Genomic DNA, 20,662 nt, shown 5'->3' on the forward strand with positions numbered 1-20,662 from the left:
AATCATAGTAAGTCATAAAACCTAATAGTTGTCAGTTGTTAGATAAGCTTATCTGATATGCAAGAATCTTCAAATCCCCAGTGGGAGAAATTTTTAAAGATACTGTTAGGTTAATTGTCTCATAATCATTATTCTGTATATATTTAGTTGTTACTGAATACTGGCTTTGATATAATTAAATTCAACTTTGCACATAAAGCAATGTTGTACTGTACATGGGTCACCTCTATATGCAGGCTGAATGAAAGTGAGAGCGAAGTCAATTACTTTATTAGCTCACATGTGCTTTATTGTAGGCAAAGACCAACGATGCTAAAATTTCACCTGAAAGGCAAGCGTCAGCCACCATGACTGCTCTCCCATATGCCTCTCAGAGCAACAGTTACATTCACATAGGTATGTACTGAAATAACATTAGAGAGGTAGTGACATCCAAAAAAAAAAAATTCTTAAGTCAAATTTTTTAAATGTTTTTAAAGGGGTGGATACAGCTGAAGTAAAAAACAGGCAAAACATGAAGATCAACATTCACCTCAGTGGGCAGCAAAATGTTCAAAATGACATAACGTACTTGGTGAGATACATATTTACTTACACAACAAACGTACATAGTAGACTGTACATACATAAGAGATAAGTGTTGATGTTCAGTTCCTTTTCTCTAGATACTTAGCAGAGGTCAGCTCGTGAAATATGGCCGTTACAGAACAAGTGGTCAGATAATGATATCCTTAATCATCACTGTTACCAAAGACTTGCTGCCATCTTTCCGCATCATCGCCTATTTTCATCCAAATGATAACGAAGTTGTGTCAGACTCTGTCTGGGTGGATGTAGAAGACTCCTGCATGGGTTCGGTGAGACGCATAATAAAGATGTAGCCTGCGCACCTGCGCACCACAGTTAAAGTTAGTATATTTCCCATTTACAGTCTGGTTGCTTTAACGAATACAAATCTACTTTTCCTTCCTTCTCCAGCTGCAGCTTCAATCAGAACCTGCACCTCACAGTTCTAAAGTCTATGAGCCTCGCAAAATATTAAGCCTGATAATCACAGGTGATCCAGAAGCCACAGTTGGACTGGTCGCAGTTGACAAAGGTGTATACGTCCTAAACAGTAAGCACCGTCTAACCCAAAAAAAGGTAATTTATTTTTCATTTATTCCCCTTCAAAATGACTTTAAGGAGTTTAAGGCTCACACTTTAACAGCAGTGGACTAAAGATACAAGTTGTTGCATTTTTTGCTCAAGAACATTTTAATATGTAACCAAAAACTATAGAAATAACTGCCAGCACACTCATAGCTGAACCCCAAACTTAAACTATCTGCTTCTCTGTGTGTACAACGTCCATACTGTAGATTTGGGACACTGTGGAGAACTATGACACAGGGTGCACACCAGGTGGGGGGAAGGATAGCATGAGTGTATTTTATGATGCTGGGCTGCTGTTTGAGTCAAATACAGCTTCTGGAACTCCTTACAGACAAGGTGACCTCTTTTTTACTCTCACACTTGTATTTCTTCTTTCTTCTAAAACCAAAATAGTAAAGTCTAGTCTGTGTTTCATTTCCAGAGCTGAAATGTCTGAACCCCAACAGAAGAAAAAGGGCCGTTGATATGATGAATGTCACAACTACCTTATGTAAGATCAACAAACACTTGCATGATCTTCTGTCATACACTTCAGGCTTTACAAACAACTCCTTTTGTTGCTAACATTTCTAAAGCTTAACTTTTCCATGCTATATGATTGTACAAGAAAAACTAAGTAAAATGTCTTTTTTTTTCCTACAATACTACAAGATTTATTTATTATGTACAATAGTTCAGTCTGTCTCATCTACAGCTACAACAACTTTTATACTCCAATTCATTTTCCACATTCTGCGTTTGTGTTTTCTTATTCAAATTATAGTTTAATTATATGGAGCACATTTATAGGTTGTTTTGATTTAAAGTACTAGTTTTATCACTATTTGAGAATTTGCACTTTGCTCTGTTGTTGTACCAAAGTAAACATTTTTTAGTTTTTAGAAACTTTTTTTATTTCTAATAAATAAACTAATTATTAGTCTTTTATACCTCTGTGTAAAAAAAATAAGGGTCAGAAGGAGTCTCACCTTTTGTCTTTCTGTTAAATGCTATTTTCTCTACAGTGAGTCAATATAAAGACAAACTGGAACGTGACTGTTGCTTAGATGGAATCCGGGAAACCCCAACTTCATCTAACTGTGAGAAGCGTAGTGAGTTTATCGCTGATACAGCCTGTTTTGAGGCTTTCCTGCACTGCTGCAAGGAAATGGAAAAAAAGAGAGCTGAGAGGAAGGAGGATGGCCTCAAACTGGCTCGCAGTAAGAAACACGAACAATGGATGGAAGGTGGTTATAAATGGTCCTACTGGTCACTATAAAGGAATAAAAATGTGAACGTTTTAAAACTTCAGGTGAGGATGATGACAGCAGTTTCATGGACAGCAATGAAATTGTTTCCCGCACCAATTTCCCTGAAAGTTGGCTGTGGTCTGATATCAAATTGCCTGCTTGCCCTGGGAACAGAGCTAGATGGTTAGTGAGCTGAAATATAGAATTGAAATATATTAGTACCTTCACTTCTCAAAGTGTTAATATTTTGTTTTTCAGTGAAACAACATCAGTTTCGAAAAATGTTCTCTTTGCAAGACTCAATTACAACCTGGCAGCTCACTGGTATTAGTCTATCAAAGACTCACGGTGAGGATGAACGATATAATTTGTCTCTAGATCAAGGAGCCAACCTATAGCTCATCAACTGGTCTTTCTTTTGCTGTGTTTGTGTCTTTGTCCGTTTTTCTTTTTTTCTCTTTTTTGAAGGTATCTGTGTGGGTGATCCATTAGAGATAGTTGTCAGTAAAAAATTCTTTGTTGATCTGAAGCTACCGGACACTGCTGTTCGTGGGGAGCAGCTAGAAATTAAGGCAGTCATCCACAACCATGGTCCCAATCTTTACACAGTAAGCCTGGTTCATCCAAGCACGTCAACACCACCATAATGTTCCATTCAATGACATTTTATCATCATCATTAATATTATTATTATTCAGTTAACTGTTCTTCAGTGGAACTTGATCAGAGACTGTAGCGATTTTTTATATTCTGTAGATTATGACAAAAAGTGTTTGAAATCCTTGAATTAACTTATTTTCAAGGTGCGCATTGATCTGACTGAGGCGGAACATGTGTGCAGTGCAGCATCTAAACGTGGGCAATTTCGTCAGGAGATTAAAGTCGGGGCCAAAAGTATACGATCTGTACCATTCACCATCATTCCTACAAAAGAGGGACAGCACCGCATTGAGATCAAAGCAGCTGTCAAAGAAGTTGTCAAAGACTCAGAATTGGGTATCAGTGATGGAATTGTGAAAATGCTACAAGTAGTGGTAAGAAAGAAAGACATATTCTACCAACTCACATAGCTCCCTACCTTTAAGAGACACATGAAGTCATTGAATGCAGCCAGATATGCAGGGTACAATTAAATACATTAAGAAATCAAGCATAGCATTGGTACAGGCAGGCACCAAAGTCAAGCTCAGCACACATTCCAGTTGAGCTATCACCTATGATCATTCTAAGGGTCACATATAGAGTGCCCCCTTTAGTCCCTGAAGCCTGCCAAACCTTCTGTTAATCTAAAAAATGCTTTGGAACCTACCTCCATCCTCCTTTTTATCCTGTGTCTGATGCGACAATCCACAGGTTTTACACTCAACTCTCCCTCAGCATACAGTAGTTTTCTGGGGAGGTTTAAGATTTCATTTTTTGTTTGCTTGTTTGAGTTTATATTACTTTGTTAAACTGCCAAAACACCGTATCCATCCTTTTTGCCATGGCTTTTCGAGCCAGGTTGGCACACTCGCTGCTCTTCCCATACCATCCTTCCTCAGTGTGTGCTTGTAAGTGTAGGAAATATAAATTACTGCTGACTTAAAGTTGTTCTTTTTATTAGTGGATCTGGCTGAACTAAACTGAGATACTTCTTATAATCAAATCCACCTAGGACAAACAATTCTCATCTAAATTTGTTGTACAGCAAGTTAAAAAGTTGCTTGTTTTTTCAGCCTGAAGGCATATTGATCAAATCTACTCATACTCTAACTTTGGACCCTAAACAAAGAGGTACAGGTGAGTATCAATGTTAAGTAGCTCCAGTTAAAGAAAACTTAGTAACTTATTCATTTGCTTATAGCCTGATAATGAACAGCTATCATCTCTGGTTATTTTTTGTAAGTATTAATGAAACTTTTTCAACTTTATAGATGGCAGACAAGTGGAAATCCTCAATAGCAAGATTCCTGTGATAGATTTTGTTCCCAACTCACCTACCAGCACACAAATCTCACTAACAGGTAAGATATACACATCAGAGTGCCTGCAGTGTCACCTCGGTATTACTGGAGAGATAAGAGGCAGTGGTGCCAACAGGACTAAATTTCATTCACATGGCAGTTCCAGTGTCATGTCAGATTACTCACAGTAATAGTTTCTGCAGACTTTCAGCACAGTCTTGTCTGCTTGGGAAAAGCACTAGCAATATTCAACATGCAGTGACATATCGTCAGTGATGATCACACTAATGATCAGCCTTCAAATGCTTACATCATATCTGCCACAAAAAACCCAAACATTTCAAGCATATTAATTAATTAAAATCATTCATATTATTAAAATTATATGTGAAATGCATATGGGATTACTGTATTTATTTGGTAAGAGCTACGTGTTCCACCATCGGTGTAACTTTGTGCTGAACATTGAGGGGGTCAAGATCTCTGTCTAAATAAATAAATAAATCTGGGTAAATTCCCAGATGATTAAATGTACAACTATTTTGCTGGTATTAACTGAAATGAGTAAATAAAATCAACAGCCTATTTATGCAAAACTGCTCCCAAGAAACACAGATGTTTACATCAGTGCTGTAACAATTTCTACTGTTATAACTGCACATTACTTTTCTCAGCTTATATATACACTAACTTATTGGAAGTTACATGTCTACTTTTTAATGCTCAAGTACAATACACAATCTGCACTTTTCTAATTATTCTAAATATCCTTAACTATTTAAACATCTTTCAGTATCCTGCTCTGTTTGCACACTATCTGTACGCTAATTTCAACAGCTGTACTGTACTCTGCTCTGGCAACTATTGTCTTTGATGTAAATATGTAAAAAATAATAATAATAATTTTGTTTTCTGTTCTGTGTCCTGTTCTTTTTGTATATGTGCTTTTCTTTGCTGCTGATACAACCAAATGTCGCCTTGTGGGACAATTAAAGGATTATTCTATTCTATTCTAATTCATAATTTTATTGGGTTATATTGGTTGGGTCTGATTATTGGAGGGGTCATAACCCCCCTTACCCCCCTGGAAATTACGCCCCTGTGTTCCACCTTGTTCTCAGTGGCAAATGATGAGACTGGTTGTGTATTAATTTCAGGGAAACAACAGAGAAACGTGCTCAAGAACACAATTAGTGGGGAGTCAATGGGTGGTCTGATCTATCAGCCTTCAGGATGTGGAGAGGAGAACATGATTCACATGACCCTACCAGTTATCGCAATCACATATTTAGACAGAGCCGATCTCTGGGAGATTGCGAACATTGACCAGCGTCATCAGGCCCTCCAGCACATCACAACTGGTAAGTTAACACAAACTGTTAACACAGGTATGAGAGATTTCTTTTTTAAAGCCCTGTGTATAAAAACCAAAGGTCACACTTGGCAGTAACAAGCAATACAAAACCACCTAATTTAAAAATACTATTCAAATAGGTTTTCAGTAACTTTTAGTACAGAGTTTGAACAATAGTGAATAACTTGAGTTTACTTTCTTTGGTTTGTTTAGGATACCACAACCAACTTGAATACAGTAAAAAAGATGGATCTTTTGCTAGGACTCAGGATGAACCCAGTAGCACCTGGTGAGGCCTACAGTTGTTGGTTTTTAATATGTAAATGTTTGCATATTTTCTCACTCGGATTATGACTATTTGTTGATTTTACATATACACCTTCTTTCTTCTACTAGGTTGACAGCATATGTTGTCAAGGTGTTCGCCCTGGCCAACAATCTGATAGCAGTGCAAAGTGAAGTGATCTGTAACGCTGTCAGGTTTCTGATCGTGAACACACAGCAACGTAACGGCATGTTTATGGAAGTTGGAAGTGTGTCCCTCAAAGAGATTCTTGTGCGTGCACTGATTTCATTAACATTAACTCTTCATTTTAACAAAAGCCTGCATAAAATACAAACCCGCAGAATAGTATACCGAATGTCATTTTGGATGAATCAGCAAACTTTTATTATTAAATATATTAAGAAGTAGTATATATATCAGTAGTTTTGACATGCTTGTGTGTATTTGCGTGTACAGGGTGATGTGCTTGACACAGACTCAGATGCCTCCTTTACAGCTTTCTGCGTCATTTCTATGCAAGAGTCACACACAATATGTGCTCCAACTGTTCATGTGAGTGCCTTTTTGTTCATTATCTCTCTTTTTTTAAAACTTTTATGCACAGAATGTGAAACCCAGTAGTCAAATATAAAAAATGAAGGATAGTGTGTTTACTGATCTATCGAAAGACTGGCAGTCTGTACATTTTGTTCCCATATTGCAGCTCTTTAAACATCTGTGCAGCTGCAACTTAAATCTTACCCGTCGACGTGATCTTACGTTTCTTCTACCTTTCTTTCCTTCATTGTTTCTTTCTATCCAGAATCTGCAAGCGAGCATAGACAAAGCAGTGGGCTACCTGGAGAGGCGTCTGCCAAGCTTAGTCAACCCTTATGCTGTTGCCATAACATCATACGCCATGGCCAATGAAAACAAACTAAACCGAGAGATCTTCTTTAAGTTTTCTTCCCCAGGTGCTGTAACACAACAATCCAAAATATAAAGATAGTAGTACTAAAGTGGAATAATAAATAGCTTGTGCAAAACTACATCAACAACCGCATCACAAAAACTTGGGTCAAACGGATTGACTCTCATGTCTAACATTCACGTACATGTTAGCTTATTAGAGATTCATGTAAAGCATCAGTGTGGTTGTGTAGTTACCTGCAAGAAAGAAAAGCTCTAAAATGCTATAAATATATGCGTGCTATTTAGCATTCCAGGAATTGTTCTGTAGTTCAGTGCATATCCTAGCTTTCTATAAATGCAAGATAAAGTGGCCTAAAAATGTATTTTGACATTATGGCTACGTTCACACTGCAGGTCTTAATGCTCAATTCCGATTTTTTGATCAAATCCGATTTTTTTGTCTGCTTGTTCACACTACAACTAAAATGCGACAGCAAACGTGCTCTAGTGTGAACGCTCAAAGCGGCCCGCATGCGCAAAAGAAGACGTCACACACAACGCGCTCTGTTTAGACCCAGAGCAAACAGTATTGTTTGACTGATGGCCTTAATATAAAGACTTCGGACTTTATGTTTCCCAATTTTTGCTTTAAGTTATTTTGTTATTTACATAATAATGTAGATAACCTAATAATTATCCTTATTGCTGTTTTAGAGGAGCGGTGCTTCAAAGGATAGTTGCAGATTTCTGTCAGAATCTGCAGATTATACAGTACAAATAAAATGTTCACGTTGTCTTCCCAAGAGTTTCGCTGGATGGCCAGGAAGCGTTCACGATGGCTGTGTCCCAATTCAGGGTCTGCACGCTTGAAGTACGCGCACTGTGCGTACTATAAGTACGAGAAGTGCGGAAGTGAGAGGCTTGTGAAATGGGACGGTCTAGCCTTCGTCACGCTGTTCAGGTTGCCTAGCAACAATGATACTAACCGCGAGAAACGTTACATACAGCTTTGTTTGACATAAATGAAGGAGAAGAAATGTGAAAGAAAATGGTTTTTTTTAATACACATCTGTCAACTGGAAAGCACAATTGACAAGCAGAAAGTTCCACACAAATGAGTTTGTTAGTTTTGAAGTTATATACAACTCAAAATCAGTACAAATAGATGCGTATTCTGACACCCAATAATGACTTTACTAAAGATCAGAGATTGGTTTTATTGCTTTCTGTCGGTTAGCTTGTAGAGCAGCTTGACAACATTTGAGTGTGGACCCAACCAGTTTCTGTGACAGTTTTGGCGACAGCTATTAACAGATTTTTGTTCTCCATGACATTTTTTAATCTATTTTTTAGCAGCCACAGTAAGTGGAGAAGTTTAGTTTGGATCATTTATGTAGTGTAGGAGGTTTTACTAAATGAGTGACTCGAACATTTTGGATCAACATCCTGCTGGATGAATGTGTAACCTTTTTTGGGGGGTATATTTCTTTAAGCGTGATTCTAAAATATATGACATGAGTGTTTGTGATTCCATCTTTATATGCACGTTCACCTGCCACATCGTAAGAAAAAGAAAGTAAGACACTGATGTTTGCACCTCTGTGTTTTTCCCTCCATCCATCCATCTTCTTCTGCTTATCCAGTGTGCATTTATTCCTAGCAATCTTCTTTGGGTTCCTACTCTTTCCATAGGACCAACAATTATCTACTGAGTTGTATCTGGTAACTATTACTAAAGTAACAACAAGCATTGCATTTCTGCATTTCACTCCTCCTTTTTTCTTCAATCCTCCACCCAGCCAGCAGCTATCAAATAGCAGCTTTCTTTTTGAAAAAATGGAATGCATTTTTCTTGTGTATGAACTTGTGTATATATTTATATAACCTTACCCACCTATTATCAAGTTTATTATAACAATTATTAAAATTAAAGGTTAGACAGAGCACCACATTACTTGATGCAAAACTGTCTCTGTGTTTTGCTTAGATTCGTCCTATTGGCCTTCACCTGCAGGGCGAGTTTTCACAGTGGAGGCCACGGCTTACGCTCTATTGGCTCTTGTTAGGGCCAAGGTAAGTATCTGTGTCACAGCTAAAGTTTACATGTAATAGAAGATTGAGCTGCCAGGCAGGAGGAAATGAGGAAGACCACAGAGAAGATAATAGATGTAGTGTAGGAGGATATGCAGAGGTCTGTAGAAATCGTGCTTATTATATAACAGCTTTGATAAGATTTTCTATATTTAACTAAAATAAGACAAATACACTGTATTTCAACCCTTTTCTTCCATTAAAGGCCTTTGATGAAGCAAGACCAATTGTCCGATGGTTCAACAAACAGATCAGAGAGAATGGAGGCTATGGGTCAGCTCAGGTAAAGAAGACATCTTAATATCCTCATGTACTGATCCACTGATGAAGTTAATCTTGCTCTGGCCACAAATTATTGATCACTGATCATTTTTCTCCCCAGGCCACAATGACAGTGTACCAGGCAATAGCAGAGTACTGGACCAGTGAAAAAGAGCCAGATTACGATCTGAATGTGGACATCTTGTTGCCGGGGAGGTCAAAGCCTGATAAATACAACTTTAACTGGGAAAACCACTTTGCTACAAGAACATCTAAAGTGAGAAAGTGTTCTTTTTCACATAAGTAAATACACAGCATCTCTGTTCCTTCTGCTTGCTATGTGTTGATTTCTGCATCCCTGACAGATCAACGTCATAAACCAAGACGTGAAAGTGTCAGCCACAGGACCAGGAGAAGCAACACTGACAGTAAGTAAAATGCAATGTTTTGGTTGTTTATTTGTTGTTTATTTGTTTCCTTGTGTTTGAATTTGCTGTAAGCTCCTGTTGTCTGTATCACAGATAACGTCGCTGTATTATGAACTGCCGAAAGAAAAAGAAGACAACTGTCAGAAATTTAACCTGTCAGTGCAGCTCCTTCCAGGTAATTTGCTGCCCTCTGTCGGTTTATCCATCTTAAGATAACTGTACACATTTTTTTGACTATCTATGTGAGGTATTTTTCTTATTTTAATTTGATTTTTTCCGAGCTTTTTAAAAATAAATACTGTAAATCAGATTTAAAGTCTTCCATTGCTTTGCCTCTGCAGAGTCGCTGGGTGATGATGAAAATATCTACAACCTAAAAATTAAGGTTTTGTAAGTAGACAAAAAATAAATATATGTATATTTCATTGAACTTTTCAAATGATTTGATTTCCGTTAAAGGTTTTAATAATATTATATATTATTCCCACCAACAAATGAACAACCTTGAGCTCACACTTGGAAAACTTGTGAAATTAAGTCACCAGGCAGAAAAACACCTGTAGCGACCGCACACGGGGCGATCTGCACTAACTCGCTAACGGAGATTTGCCCCGTTGATGCGGTTATGCCGTTAACGTCATTTTAACAAGATTAGCGCTGACAGCACTAACAATTTTATTTAAAACATTTCTCTCACAGGTCTTGTTTAGAGCTATATAGATTTGTAACTTTTGTGTCTTTTACTGCTGATAAAGAAATTGTTCTTGCCTTTTCATTCTTTGATTACTTATTCTCCCTGTTCTGTTTACAGCTATAAGAACAAGGAGCGTAATGCAACCACACCAGTCTTGGATATAGGCTTGCTAACTGGCTTCACTGTTAGCACAAAAGATCTTGATTTAGTAAGAAAAATAAACACAAATGGGCTCAAATTGTTCAGAATTCAGTATTTCTAATTAAGGAGGCATCTTTAAATTTTGAACCGTGGATGTGTGTGTTTCATTGTAGCAAGCCAAAGGGCATGCCCGCACTATTTCAAAATACAGGCTGAGCACTGAGTCAGAGAGAAGATTGCTCACCATTTACCTGAACAAAGTAAGCGATCAGTGTTCCCCCTTTCTCTACTTTTTCTCTTTTGACCTGTGCTCGCATCATTTTTTAATTCCTTTTCATAACTTCTCTCCTCTAGGTTCCTTACACAGAGCTGGAGATTGCCTTTAGGGTCCATCAGAAACTGAAAGTGGGCATCTTACAACCAGCTTCTGTATATGTCTACGAATTCAGCGACCAGCTACAAAGTGATCGTGAGTTTGGCATCTTTGAATCGTTTTTTGAGCGTAAAGGATTCATCTTTGCTTCCAGTAGATTTCACTTCATGTGGTTGGGTGCAATATTACATTTTTAAATGTACTACAATGGTGCAAAAACATCTTTATTTGTCAATGCAGACACAAAATGTGTGAGATTCTATCATCCAGAAAGGAAAACTGGAGAGCTGCTGCGCCTCTGTAGAAATGATGAATGCATATGTGCTGAAGGTAAGCAGGAGATGACGCTACATACATTTTTTTTAACCTCTGAAATTCTTTATTAAACATTTTTGGTATACAAAGGTTAGAACAGGTAGATTGTACACAATACTTGGAACTTTTTTTTCCTTTTTTTTTTTAAAGTACTTTAGACACTCCGTGACAAATACACCCGTGTGATTCAATCGCATCAATGTGGCCAAAATCTTTGAGGAATGTTTCCAGCAACTCTTTGAATATGTTTTGTGACGAGTTGGGGAGGCAACCTGATACTAGCAAGATGTAATGACTCGGCTGCTGGGTGTATATTGCAGTTGCTAGTTAGTTTTTGGTAATGTATTTGACCCATGAGATGTATGATTCTATTGTTTAATAGGAGCTCATCTGTCAGTCAAATGCAGATAACACAAACACAGCTCTAACATATTTAAAATGTGACTTAGATCTATGCAGCCATCACCAGTCCACAAAATTCCACATAATCTCATTTAGTTCCTTTATCCCTTTGTGCCTGTTGTATATTTCCAGAGAATTGTAGTATGCAGAAGAAGGGAAAAATCAACAATGATGAACGCAAAGATAAGATTTGTGAGACTACAGTGAGGAGCAAAATAGATTTTGGTAAGTTTGTTTTTAATAAATATGGAATAAATACTCTAAGGAACAGAGCAGGTGAGCTAACAGTCTACAAACTGTCTGTCCTCAGCATACAAAGTGAGCGTGGAACAGTTTAAAGATGGTTTGTCCACAGACATTTACACAGTGCAGGTGCTGGAAGTCATCAAAGAAGGTAGGTTGATTTTATTTAAACCTGTGACAGAACCAAAAGTGTTTGCGATTTGTATTGTTTCCCTATCTGACCCCCTATGGTGATACCAGATATCTTCTTTGTCTGAATTTAAGACATTTTCAGCCATCATTATTTTCAAATATTTGGCTGAGAATTTCTCAGAATTAAAATGCCACCTACTTTTTCATAGCTGAGCTTCTTCTTAATATGTGAATTTTAAAGGAATCACAATTAAGTATGATTTAGATTCATTTTCTGGGCTCTGACCAATAATTCTTCCCAAACTGCCTACTTATGTGTTTGTTTGTTTTCAGGTAGTTTGCAATCTTTCAGAAGTGATGATTAGAGCTACAAATAATACAAAGAAAATGTAAAAAATTCCTTTATGTGTTATTTGCATTTGTTCTTCTATGTATTGATTACAGGAAGTTATGATGTGGGTGCTCAGGGTAGACAGCGCACGTTCCTAGGTTATCCACACTGCAGAATGGCTTTAGATCTGGGAGTGGGCAAAACCTTCCTTATGATGGGAACATCTGGAGATATTTTCAAAGATGAAAAGAGTCAATCGTAAGTTGTTGTTTTTTTCTTCTTGTGATATTGGGAGTATTCATAGATTTGTAAGATTTTTTTCTGTTTTTCACTTTCAAATTAGGTATCAGTATGTCCTTGGTGAGAGAACCTGGATTGAGTACTGGCCTACAGTAACAGAATGTACAACTGAGGAACATAATTCTACCTGTTTAGCCATTAACGAGATGGTCAATGAATACATGATCCGAGGATGTCGAAATTAGTGAAACTGAAGAGAATAAAAATAATCTATAAATGTTTTTTAAAGGTTGAGTAAGACACTTCTTAAAAAAAGGCAAACAAAAACCTGCCTTAGCAACACAGAGAATTAGACTAGCTTTCCGAAGGAGAAAATAAAGAAAAAAATCATAAACTGTATATTAAAGACAGACTTCCAGGTCTGTAGTGAGGCCAGTGAGGAAGTGTCTTAAACGTGCATTCTTCCACCACATCCCAAATGTCCCCTGATGGACTGAGACAGAGACAGGAAGAGGAAGACAGGCAAGAATAGAACTGGTCAACTGCAAGGAGATAATAGATGAATTTTTCAAGTAGTATACAGAAAAATAATCAGTTACTCCACATTTACATTACATTTTGAAAAAATACAGTGTAAATGGTACCTATATTTGGACAAACATGTAAGAATCGTTTGTAAAACATCATGTAACATCATGTGTACGAAGGTGGTTAATAGATAGTTAATAATAACAAAAATAAAATGTCAGCATGTTTACCCATGTAACAACAAATAAAATTATATAACCTGAGTTATATCTGCACTACTTGTCCTTTTTAAAAAAAATTATTTTATATCGAGCTTTTTATCCTTCCTCAAAACTTAGGTTACATTGGCAATGTATGCACTGTGAACTGTGCGAGAACAGATTGCCGTCATATTTGATCTTAGTGGCTGCAATTGTGTTTGATAAGCTAACATAGTCACAGTGGAAAATGTTGAGAATCACACTGTAACGCACTGGTTTTCAGCACTGATTAATGCTCTGTGGAAATACTGCCAATGCAGCTACTGGTTTTCTCACACAAGTCAAATGAAAGTTAGAACAAAAACGAAGTAAAGGTCATTTTTGGAGGATCTCTTGGCATTTCTCTACTATATGCATATATACACACTATTTTTAAAATATTTTTCTTGATATTTCTCGAAGGGCAGCACGGTGGCACGGTGGTTAGCACTGTTGCCACACAGCAAGAAGGTCCTGAGTTCAATTCCACCATCAGGCCGGGGTCTTTCTGTGTGGAGTTTGCATGTTCTCCCCGTGTTTGCGTGGGTTCCTTCCGGGTACTCCGGCTTCCTCCCACCGTCCAAAGACATGCAGTTTGTGGGGATAGGTTAATTGGATAATCCAAATTGCCACTAGGTGTGAATCTGTGAGTGAATGTGAGTATGAATGGTTGTCTGTCCTTGTGTGTTAGCCCTGCGACAGACTGGCGACCTGTCCAGGGTGTACCCCGCCTCTCGCCCTATGACAGCTGGGATAGGCTCCAGCACCCCCCGCGACCCTGAAAAGGATAAGCGGTAGCGAATGGATGGATGGATGGATATTTCTCGAGGATATTTATTTATTTAGTTTAATCTAGCTGCAATACAACAAATTACCATTCGAGGGCAGCACCACCCTTCTATGGAGTATGGAAAATAAAGACGTCGAAGAAGACGAAAGTGACCTACTTCCTGCAGCCAAGCAGCGGCTCCTTCTGTTGGTGTACTTGGAGAATAAAAGAGGCTAACTGTAACTTGCGTCTTTGAAGCCAGGCAAATTTGACAGCGTGTGAGCTCGGCGATAGTAAAGTGCGAAGTGACTCACTAAATCTGGTTCAAGAGAAAAAAAGGCGTAAGAGTTTCTCAGGTTAAGGTGCGTCTGAAGATATGGCCAAGGTACAAGTGTTAAATGTTGCTGTGTTGGATAACCCCAGCCCGTTTGGAAACCCGTTTCAGTTCGAAATAACGTTTGAATGCATGGAGGACTTGCCGGAAGGTGGGTATTTAGCTAGCGTGTCATTCTAGTTGAATTACTCTTTTGTTATATGTTAGCTGTAGAATAGCAGCGTCGTGTGGGCGCAGTCTGCTTTAAGTGTTAATTTCACCGCTGGATGTATTTGTTGCATCATAAGTGAACGATAAGCACGTTATTTTGCTCGATGGTTATTCAGTATTAGCTGTCGTTTGGGCTGTAAAGTTATATTTCATTTGTAAAGTTGTTGAAAATTGGCGCTGGCGCGTTTGTGCAGAGCGCCCCGCCTCCTGCCCACCGCTATTGGTTAAAGGACCTTCCTCGTAAGTATTTCTCAAGAAGCTGATTGGTCGGTCACATGTTACTGTAGCAATAAACAAGCTCGTAATTTGCCGCGAACCGCGCGACGGGATAGCGGGGAAATATATTTTTCTTTAAGGATATAAAATTAGCCCGCATTTTCTTCTACTAATTATAGCACAATGGACTTGTGAGCCCTAAGTGGCATTATATTCTTTGCTGCTTTGCTGTGAACATTTGGTATCTATAATACCGAAACTTAAGTTTCATTACCTTTCCGATTTAAAAAAAAAAATCTATTTTCCTGTCAACAAAATTTAAGTATAAGCTTCAGTCTGAATTTATTTGTACGTATTATATCTTGGGCCATTTTTTACTAGTTCTCGACACAGCACCCTTAACATTTATTTGATTTTAAAATTAATGGATAAACAGATATTAAATATAGAATGTACTGAACTGTCTTAAAATCAAGCCTACCAATAGCATCATGCTACAACTTCCAAGTTTAGTCTCCTGTTTTCTGCCGTTCATTTAAAAGTGAGCCCAAATAATATTACTAAATACACATTAGGAGCAAGTAGAGTTTCAAATTTTGTCAGCACCTCAAACAAACTGAATTGCTTTTTGTCTCTTTCGTATTGTGGTGCTAGTTGGACTGAGTCACAAATCTTGTTTTGTTTTTTGTTTTTTCTTTCATTACCAAATCCAGTTATTAATATCCCAAAACAACATTTGCACCATTAAACATTGTTTTTCTCCCTTATATTCAAATCAATAAATTGTGGAAACTTGAGGTTTTTATGGAGACTGATGCCGTTTTGGTTATATCTGGCCAGTGCTACAGGTAAATTTTATTTGCATTACTAATACTAATTAATACAGGGTGAACTATAACAAAAAGGGACAACCATGAAACATTTTCTATGTAAATTGGATAAAGTGACCCTTCTGGTGAAGGTATCCTTCACAATACCCTGTTTTACAGGTGTGTGTGTGTGTGTGAAAGGAAAAAAAGTAGTTTGTGCATGTTTAACTATAATTATTCATTTAAAAAAGTAAAATTAAGCCTACCTTGTAGTAGTAGTAGTAGTAGTAGTAGTAATAATGATGATGGTGATCATAATAATAATAATAATTTAAAAACAAACCTCCCTATTTGTCCTCTGTGTACTGGCAGACCTGGAATGGAAGATCATTTATGTGGGTTCAGCTGAGAGCGAGGAGTACGACCAGGTTTTGGACTCTGTTTTAGTGGGCCCTGTACCAGCTGGCAGACACATGTTTGTGTTTCAGGTGAGTCCTCTCAGTGAGCTTTTATCATGTAATACTTAACATCCAGTTTTATTTAAAACAAACCCTGTTGAGTAGTATTCAAAGCAGACATACCAGATCGCACTGTCCCAGCATCTTTTTCCCAGCTTTTCTGAGAGGAAACTGAGAGGTTCCCAGACCGGCCAAGAGACATCATGGCTGGGGTTCTCACTGGGATCAGTACATGTTGCTACAACACCTGATGCAGAGATGTAGTGGAGGATTGTCTCCGCTAGTATTTGTGGTCTACTTCTGTCAGTCTCTACCTTGTATTTTTGTCCGTAGGTGAAGGTAGAAATGTCAATTGAACGCAATAGATCATATAGATCTGTCATTCTCCTGCTCCACTTTACCCTTGTCTCTAAACAAGATCCCAAGACAGATGAGCTTCTCCATGTGAGGCAGCATCGTATCCCCTTTTCTGACTAAGCTTGAACTTTGTGATGCTAATTGTCAACAAAGTCTCTCTGCACTCAACTTCTCAATGAGTTATACAGTACTGTGCAAGCCTATACTAAGTCAAGCCTAATTTCTTATTATATTTTGCTATCAAGGAGTCAAGACTTATCATTTTTGTGGTCTTGAACAATAGTTTTCCAAAGTCTTCTGACCTTTCAGTATTTCTTTGGACATTGACTATTTTTTTGGTCAGAAGTTTTCAATGTAGTCCTTGTACCTGGATATTTTCAAAGGATTTTTTTTTCTTACAGTCACTTAACAATGACCTATGAACCATTCAACCGTAAAAGAAAAAAGGCACCTAATGGTGAGAAATTTCAGAAAGTGGTGTGAACTTTAAGTGCAGAAAAGTACCGTCAGATTTTTCATCTGATGTATGACTACTTTTAAGAGGACAAGAAGGCATGGACAAGTACCTCAGCTTGTTTTCTCAAGAAGTGAATTGGAGGTTCTTGTCCAAGCCTCCCTCTCCTCTTGCTTAGGTTATTGAATGGAGTTTTCTGTTCTGACTGAAGCATCTACTAATTCCCTTCAGTCTGTCCAAAATGCTCCTGTGAGACTCTTAACTGACTCTCAAAAGTCTTCATACATCAGTCCACTTTTAACATTTTTGCACTGGCTTTCTGTCAGGTTTAGAGTAGTTTAAAATTTTGGTTTTTCATCTACATTATCAAAGTGCTCCACCCCTATTCTCTAGGCTGGGTTCGTAGGTCCTCAGAGGCCTTCTTGTGATTTCATATATCCTTTTGAAAACTAAGAGGGGACTGTGGCTTCCAAACCTTAGCTCCAAAACTTTGGAACAGCTTCCCACTCATTCTTTGCACTTCCCACTCAGTGGCATCCTTTAAACAGCAGCTTAAAATGCATCTGTTCAGACAGGCATTTGGGTTATGTTTGTGTTTTTGCTCAGTTCATTTGTATCAATTTTGTCTTTTTAACCTCTATAAAGCTCTTTGAGTGTTCCATGTCTTGAAAATTGTTATAAACGGGATTTTTCACATACTCCTTTTGCACAATATCATATATGTATTTGATATCCCTGGTTTGGTTAACCAGTTACTGTTTCATTTATAGCATAATTAGATTTCATCTGATTTCTTCTCTGTGCTCATTTACCCTATCAGGCTGACGCTCCTAACACAGGGCTGATTCCAGAAAGCGATGCTGTAGGAGTGACCGTAGTCCTTATAACCTGCACCTACCGTGGACAGGAGTTCATCCGCATCGGTTACTATGTCAACAATGAATACACGGACCCTGAACTGCGAGAAAACCCACCTCTCAAACCAGATTACTCTCAGGTAACATACACACGTACACAAATGACCATCATGAATAATACTGAGGAAAGCTGTTTCCAGCTGTCTGCATTTACTGTAATGTGACCAGATTACATCAGCATTAGGTGATATTAAGTGTAGAATATGGGCCATATTTGTGGAAAAGTACTATAAATGGCTCTCTGCTGCCCTCTTGTGCCCAGAAATGTACAATTACAGATAACTGTAGCATTATGTACGTGTATGTGTGTGTAGAATTACCTGGGGATTGGTTAGCACTGTGTTTTTGTTTTATTTGGTCTTGCATTGTTTTAAAAGAATGCATTAGTTCAGGTGGAATTTTATGCTTTCTTGTACCAGTATCTACTTTAACATTAGCATTAAAATTATTATCGTGTGCTTCATTCTCTTTACACTGGTCTTTTCCTTCTACAAATCCAACATAAAACCAGCTATTCATTGTATTTAATTCAAAGCTATCCCAAGTTCTGAGGGGAAATGTGCACTCCTAAGGATGGCTGTCATAACTAACTTTTGGGCTCCTAATTAGTAATCTAATTATGTCCTCATGTAAAAACATTAGCAGTCCACCCCTATTTCTAACATGTTCTCATCATTGCAGCTCCAGAGGAATATTTTGGCCTCAAATCCTCGTGTCACCCGTTTTCATATCAACTGGGAGGGCTTGGCAGACAAGATGGAAGACAGTGAGAATGTTGACCCGTCCCCCAACATCAGTGGCATGCTCCCTCCATCCTGTATACCAGGAAAGATGCCACATCTAGGAGTGATGCCAGATAACTCCATGGACTGCATGTAAGAGGCATCAGATTAATGCAATGGATAAGGAGCCCTTCTTATCTATACACACCCACATTGCAAACACACATTTATACAAGGAGGCCATGGATGTTTCTGTATAACATGTGGACTTGAACAGAAAGCACAGGACACCACAGCATAGACATTATCTTTTTATGAAGCACTCAAAAATGGGATTGGTCTGGAATGGTTACCACCTTTGGTTCCTCCTCTTTACGCACTTCCTTTCAACACACACACACAGGTGTGCACAGTCAGATTTGCCTTAATTTATTGTATTTCTGTATAAGATTATATTTCATGCCTGGCTGAAAGAAGTGCAGATCATCAGTGCTGGGCCAGGTCACTTCAACAGACCTGAAACGTGTGGGAAAAACTCAAGATTCTGATACCCATGCTGTTCATTTTGTCCTTTTCTGCACAGATCAACTAGTGCTATGCGATGGGAAGGATATAGCACCTAGCTGCTTGTAGTAGAGCACTTCATTCTTTGTAAGATTTGTCTCTTGTGACACCTACTGGGGGGAGGGAATTGGGTTTGAATTATGGGCCATGTTTATGATATTGTGGCATCAAGTGGCTTTATTCGCATTAACATGTTTTGCCCCAGGGTTATCTAGATTACTCGGTAAACCTGCTTCTGTGAATAGGCAACAGTTCACCTACTGTTACATAAAACGCCTATATGAGCAAAACATGTAGGTAATGATGGATGCCAAATTGCATTTTGTGTGTGTGTGTGTGTGTGTGTGTGTGTGTGTGTGGATGATTTAGGCTTACTGTAAATAATGTTTTCCTTGTTCTTATTTTGTCTTCAAAACAAGAAGGCAGGTTTTCATTTTGTACTTACTATATATTCTCAGCTTCAGTATTTGTAACAACAGTGATGGGGTTAATAAAGTTTTTTTTGTTGATCTTGTTGTGTTTCCTGTTAATCAGAACATGTTACATACGGCTGCTTTCCACCTTGACTTGTGTGGAAGGAAGCACTGCAACAGTAGAGAGACTCAGCACGTTGGCTCGCTCCTCGCCCTCCCATCTCTGGCTCCTTTCTGTTTTCCGATTTCATTCATAAAATGCAGCACCACCATTTTCACTCCAGCCTCATGTTGCTAGGCAACTGCTGCACAAAAGGAAGGGGGGCCTGTCTGTGCTCTCTTGCACATTTTATCTTAGTTGAAGGGACCAACTCCCCCATCCATCCATCTGTCTACTTCTCACATGTCTGCACAGTTGACCAGTTTTTTTTTTTTTTCATATATTCATATTTAGCAGTAAAACCCATATGCAGCTTCAATTGTCCTTTAACAGCACTCTGTACGGTGTGGGGGGGACTGTGATATGTAAGTTACAACCAAGTATAAGCAGAATTAGTGATTTGGTTTTTGAGTCCGTTTTACATAACCGTGGTGGTGTCGTGTGAGCCCAAATGATGGTGTCACACCCTGCAACAGCTGAGAGATCTCGTATTCATAGAATGGATTTTTTTTTTCATACCATAAGTTTGTTTTTTGTTTTTTTAATTACCAGCACAAGGTGAAATTGTTATTGAAATTAGATATTCAGATGCAAATCCATGTGAAACCGAGCCTTTTGAAGGTCCCGTTCATAAAAGGACTCTCGGTCATATGCTAGGCTAAGCCTGCAGGTGTTCCAGGTGCTGGGGTGGATGTGCTGTGTTGAAGGAGGCTGTTGGAGGGTTTCGGTGACTGTAAAATATTCAGAGAGACGGTATCTCTCTGAGTGTTTAGAAAGACCGTCTTGTTTCCTAATATTATTTCTCACTAAATACACTCATTTAATGCACGGCGGTCTGCGAAATGTTTAGAAGTCCTGCCAGCCCGACCGCGCCGCGCGTGCGTTAAATTCTGACCAACATTTCTAAAAATAGCTCGCGGTTGACGTCACTTGGCCAAACGTGTATCAGTCGCTTGGTGGCGGTGGGAGTGGGGGGCTGAAGAGGGTTTTTTTTCTACCTGCC

General features: G+C 38.4%; 2 protein-coding genes across 2 annotated transcripts in view; both read left to right on the forward strand.

Moving 5' to 3' along the window:
* LOC102295694 (complement C3) overlaps positions 1-13,300 on the forward strand; it is a gene marked incomplete in the record, with an annotated part of 24,331 nt that extends 11,031 nt beyond the window's left edge. Inside the window, 33 exon segments of the mRNA XM_042224530.1 lie at positions 296-396; positions 480-574; positions 666-857; positions 979-1,143; positions 1,362-1,491; positions 1,577-1,645; positions 2,160-2,354; positions 2,447-2,567; positions 2,643-2,669; positions 2,671-2,732; positions 2,853-2,992; positions 3,188-3,418; positions 4,100-4,163; positions 4,298-4,387; positions 5,485-5,688; positions 5,895-5,970; positions 6,078-6,237; positions 6,424-6,519; positions 6,770-6,920; positions 8,846-8,931; positions 9,155-9,232; positions 9,332-9,487; positions 9,576-9,638; positions 9,732-9,813; positions 9,980-10,028; positions 10,450-10,540; positions 10,647-10,733; positions 10,828-10,942; positions 11,087-11,176; positions 11,696-11,788; positions 11,874-11,957; positions 12,383-12,527; positions 12,613-13,300. Coding sequence (XP_042080464.1) covers positions 296-396; positions 480-574; positions 666-857; positions 979-1,143; positions 1,362-1,491; positions 1,577-1,645; positions 2,160-2,354; positions 2,447-2,567; positions 2,643-2,669; positions 2,671-2,732; positions 2,853-2,992; positions 3,188-3,418; positions 4,100-4,163; positions 4,298-4,387; positions 5,485-5,688; positions 5,895-5,970; positions 6,078-6,237; positions 6,424-6,519; positions 6,770-6,920; positions 8,846-8,931; positions 9,155-9,232; positions 9,332-9,487; positions 9,576-9,638; positions 9,732-9,813; positions 9,980-10,028; positions 10,450-10,540; positions 10,647-10,733; positions 10,828-10,942; positions 11,087-11,176; positions 11,696-11,788; positions 11,874-11,957; positions 12,383-12,527; positions 12,613-12,754 — 3,730 coding nt within the window.
* Positions 13,301-14,196: 896 nt separating this feature from the next.
* On the forward strand, positions 14,197-19,595 carry asf1bb (anti-silencing function 1Bb histone chaperone). Its single transcript, XM_005931374.3, has 4 exons — positions 14,197-14,530; positions 15,987-16,102; positions 17,704-17,880; positions 18,482-19,595. Exons 1-4 carry the CDS (start codon positions 14,422-14,424, stop codon positions 18,677-18,679), a joined length of 600 nt encoding a protein of 199 aa, XP_005931436.1. The 5' UTR covers positions 14,197-14,421; the 3' UTR covers positions 18,680-19,595.
* The last annotated feature ends 1,067 nt before the right edge of the window (positions 19,596-20,662 follow it).

This window comes from Haplochromis burtoni, unplaced genomic scaffold (genome assembly GCF_018398535.1).
Source record: "Haplochromis burtoni strain Fernald_Lab_line unplaced genomic scaffold, NCSU_Asbu1 Contig_140, whole genome shotgun sequence".
Taxonomy (NCBI): Eukaryota; Metazoa; Chordata; class Actinopteri; order Cichliformes; family Cichlidae; genus Haplochromis; species Haplochromis burtoni.

Excerpts from the sequence above, each read along its gene's own strand:
- asf1bb (XM_005931374.3), top strand. The coding sequence starts at position 14,422 with ATGGCCAAGGTACAAGTGTTAAATGTTGCTGTGTTGGATAACCCCAGC. Across the intron at positions 16,103-17,703 it reads GACACATGTTTGTGTTTCAG|GCTGACGCTCCTAACACAGG; the intron begins GTGAGTCCTCTC and ends TTACCCTATCAG. Across the intron at positions 17,881-18,481 it reads TCAAACCAGATTACTCTCAG|CTCCAGAGGAATATTTTGGC; the intron begins GTAACATACACA and ends TCATCATTGCAG.